The 3,764-nt window shown below is 46.5% G+C and overlaps 1 protein-coding gene across 4 annotated transcripts in view; it reads left to right on the top strand.

The window, feature by feature from the left end:
• Positions 1–2,790, top strand: part of Sf3b3 (splicing factor 3b subunit 3) — a 38,077-nt gene extending 35,287 nt beyond the window's left edge. For all 4 annotated transcript variants that reach the window (XM_021220395.1, XM_029532684.1, XM_029532682.1 and 1 more), the window contains exons 24-26: positions 1,117–1,260; positions 1,735–1,839; positions 2,198–2,790. In XM_021220395.1, coding sequence (XP_021076054.1) covers positions 1,117–1,260; positions 1,735–1,839; positions 2,198–2,338 — 390 coding nt within the window. In that variant the 3' untranslated portion in view covers positions 2,339–2,790. The remainder of the gene's footprint in view (positions 1–1,116; positions 1,261–1,734; positions 1,840–2,197) is intronic.
• Positions 2,791–3,764: the final 974 nt, after the last annotated feature.

Raw genomic sequence — 3,764 nt, 5'->3', positions numbered from 1 at the left:
TTTCTGAGTTCGAGGCCAGCCTGGTCTACAGAGTGAGTTCCAGGACAGCCAGGGCTACACAGAGAAACCCTGTCTCAAAAAACCAAACAACAAACCAAAAAAAAAAAAAAGAAGAGCCGTGTGCTCTCTCTGGTTCCGTAGACCTCGCTTGTAGCTGGCAAAAATGGCCTTGCACCACAGCCTTCCAGACATAATTGCTGTTAGAAGTCCTGTTCCCAGCAGGCCTCTGACGGCCAGGTTCCCTGAGACGCCAGGTTGTCTCGGTGGGAAGAAGCACGCCGCACACCCCGGCAATCGGGCCCCGGTTTAGTCCATTTTCATCACGGCAGAAAGCATGGCAGCACTCAGGCAGACATCATGCTGGAGAAGGAGCTGAGATCCCCAGGGAGCAGGAAGAGAATGTCACCCTGGGTGAGATTTGGGCTTCAAATGCCTCAAAGCCCATCCCTAGCAGCACACTTCTTCCAACAAGGCCACACCTCCTAATACTGCCAGTCCCTGTGTGGCTTTCTTTTTTTAAAGATAGAATCCCAGTGTCAGATTATCCTGAAATTTGCTGTATAACCCAGGTCTTAGCCACCTAAATGCTGCCATTATAGGCATGTATCACCCTGTCTAATGAGGTTTTTAGATAGTAATTATTAGAAATGTTTGAACTCTGCATGCTTTTGAAACGCAAAGCTTAAGCCAGGCGTGGTGGCGCACACCTTTAATCCCAGCACTTGGGATGCAGAGGCAGGTGAATTTCTGGGTTTGAGGCCAGCCTGGTCTACAAAGTGAGTTCCAGGATAGCCAGGGCTATACAGAGAAATCCTGTCTTGAAAAACCAAAAAAAGAAAAAGAAAAAGAAAAAGAAAAGAAAAGAAACGCAAAGCTTTAAGTGATGAAGAAATTTAAAGAATCTTTTCCATAAGTTTTGGATTTTAAAAGCTAGTGAATGGGACTAGGTTGTGGCTCAGTTGGTAGAGTGTTTACCTGACATTGATGCCCAGGTGAGGCCCAGGGTCCCATCTCTAACAGTGCAGGGGAGAGGTGTGTGACTGACAGGCCTGGGAGCTCTTAGGAATATAGAAGAGAACTGGAAGACAAAGTTACCAAACTGTTTTTGATTTGCAGGCAGAGGTCATCATGAACTACCACGTTGGGGAGACAGTGCTGTCGTTACAGAAGACCACACTGATCCCTGGAGGCTCAGAGTCCCTTGTCTATACCACTTTATCTGGAGGAATTGGCATCCTTGTCCCTTTCACGTCTCACGAGGTCAAGTCTCCACATTGTCCTTACCTCATGTTTCCTCACATTGTTTCTTGGTGTTGAATCTGCCTCAGATGGCAAGCCTTTGCTTACAATTAGGAGTGTTCTAGAAATTGTATAAAGTAACCATTAAGGAACGTAGAAAACAGATAGGAAGAGAAGCTCTTTCATACTATGGTATAGATACAGGGTTGTATTCTGACCCCAAAGCATCAGAGTGGCAGTCCACAAACTAAGAATGATGATCTGGATAGCTGTCTGGGGGGACGATTGCCCAGCAAGAATGGGTGGCTAGGAGTAGGGCATGATGGCATGTACCCATAATCCCAACACTAAGTGGGCTGCGTCAAGGGGATTTCAAGGTGAAGGCCAGACTGGGCTGTGTAATGAGACCCTGGCTCTTAAGAACCAGATGTCTTATCTGTGCTCTGTTCTGCAAATCAGTTCTTTCTTAGAGATAGAGTCTATTTCTTCCATTAGGACCATGACTTCTTCCAGCATGTTGAAATGCACCTGCGGTCTGAGCATCCCCCTCTTTGTGGACGGGACCACCTCAGCTTTCGTTCTTATTATTTCCCTGTTAAGGTAAGTTGGAAAAAGGAATCCTGTGCCTGTTCACTGGCCTTTTCTATTGGCCTTTGTTAAGATTCAGATAGTTCTCGTCGAAGGGATGTGGTGGTGCTTTTGTTCTTTTGTTCAGCACTGAAGAAGAAAGATCATGAGCTCCAGATTAATCTGTGATATTTACATAACCTGTCTTTAAAGATAAAAACAGGGTTGGGTTTTATTCGGTGATGGAATATTTGCTTAGCATGCACAGAGAGAGAGAGAGAGAGAGAGAGAGAGAGAGAGAGAGAGAGAGATCTATATATACATATTCATGTTCTCCCTCCCTCCCCCCCCTCTCCTCCTTCCCCCCTCCCTCCCCCCTCCCATGTCTTAGAATGTGATTGATGGAGACCTTTGTGAGCAGTTCAACTCCATGGAGCCCAACAAGCAGAAGAATGTCTCTGAGGAGCTGGACCGAACACCACCTGAGGTGTCCAAGAAGCTTGAGGACATCCGGACCCGCTATGCTTTCTGAACCCGACTTTATCTGGGGGCTTGCCAGGGAGCCCCTCTTTTGTTCCCATCGCTAGTGTCTGGCTTTTGCCACACGGCAGGAGAAAAGGATGTAGTATTTAAGACTGCATTGTTAAAGCCAGTAGCTCTGCACCCTCAACTCTCCCTTTGAATGACTGGTTCCCTACAGTTGACACTGAAGTCGCTCCCTGAACACAGTGTGTGGCCCTAGACTTCGGAGTGGAACACAGTATTCCTTATTCCCAAAGCCACCCCTGCATTGTGTGATTTCTGGCTCTTGTCGACTTTTGTACACATTCTTAATTTTCATTGTTTTCCTGTAAATACAGTTTTGTACAATGTTGCTTTGAGAGATGGAGGGAGGCAAGCTAAGGTGCAGCCAGGCTGGTTGCAGTGTGGCTCGGTTCTGCCCTCGGAGCCCTCCTGGATATATAAAACTAGTTTTTAAGGTGTCCAGCATGTGTGTGGTTTTGTTGTTTTGTTTTTTAGTCTTTCCTGGGAGTGAGTATTCTGTAAAAAGGCTTGAGCCCTAGTTAGAACAATAACTGGATTTCTTACTTCTTGGTTCTTGTGTTCTCTAGTGGTTTTTTAGCGTGTCTTGGTTCTTTGCTGTGGAGATAGAACATGAGTTCACCAACTATATAAATGTAACTCTACTACTAATGGATATTGAAGAGGGTGTTTTCCCTTCCCCTCAGATTCTTGCCACTGTGAAATCTTAGAGTGTTATATTTGGCACAATTTCTATTTAAGAAGTCTGATTTCACAGGGCTTCCTTGAGTGACTCCTGAGAATTTGGGCCTGGTGACTAGGAGTGACTGAGGACAGATGTACCTACATCCTAACCTCTCCTGGAGATAGTCATGTGGGCCCTACATAGAAACACATGGATTACCAGGAGGAGGGGAGTGTCTACAGCACATGTCCGGCGGAGATTGCAGATTGGCCTTGCAGGGTTGGCATGTAAGGAAGGACTTAATGCTGTCGTTCTGGCCAGAAGTGGCCTCATTTCAGAAAAGACATCATTGGAAGTTCCTCCTTGCTAGCTTTATGGGAATCCCTAATCTTTAAGATTGAACCTGGAGATTGCCCCAGGTCGCCACTGGTCTCAGTAATTAATACAGTAAAACTTGAATCTTCCCCCCCCCCCCTGCCTAAATGAACTAAACTTTCTGCATCTCTCAACCAGGTAAGACCCAGACTGGGAATGGTTAAATGGTTACACATGGCCTTGTTTCTTGAGATGGGGGTCTCTAATGCAGGCTGGCCCAGACCCTTGGAAAGTGACTCAAGGTGCTCTGCTGCTGCCTTTTAAGAGCTGGAGAGTTGCAGGCGTGGACCAGAACCGCACTTTGGAGTCCAGATGCTATCCTCTGAATCTCTCTAATCATGGCCTGGGTCGGCCAGCAGGGACCTCAGTGTTGATG

Source organism: Mus pahari, chromosome 20 (genome assembly GCF_900095145.1).
Source record: "Mus pahari chromosome 20, PAHARI_EIJ_v1.1, whole genome shotgun sequence".
Lineage (NCBI taxonomy): Eukaryota > Metazoa > Chordata > Mammalia > Rodentia > Muridae > Mus > Mus pahari.
Note: the sequence above shows the minus strand (reverse complement) of the source record. Positions and strands in the feature narration are given on the sequence as shown.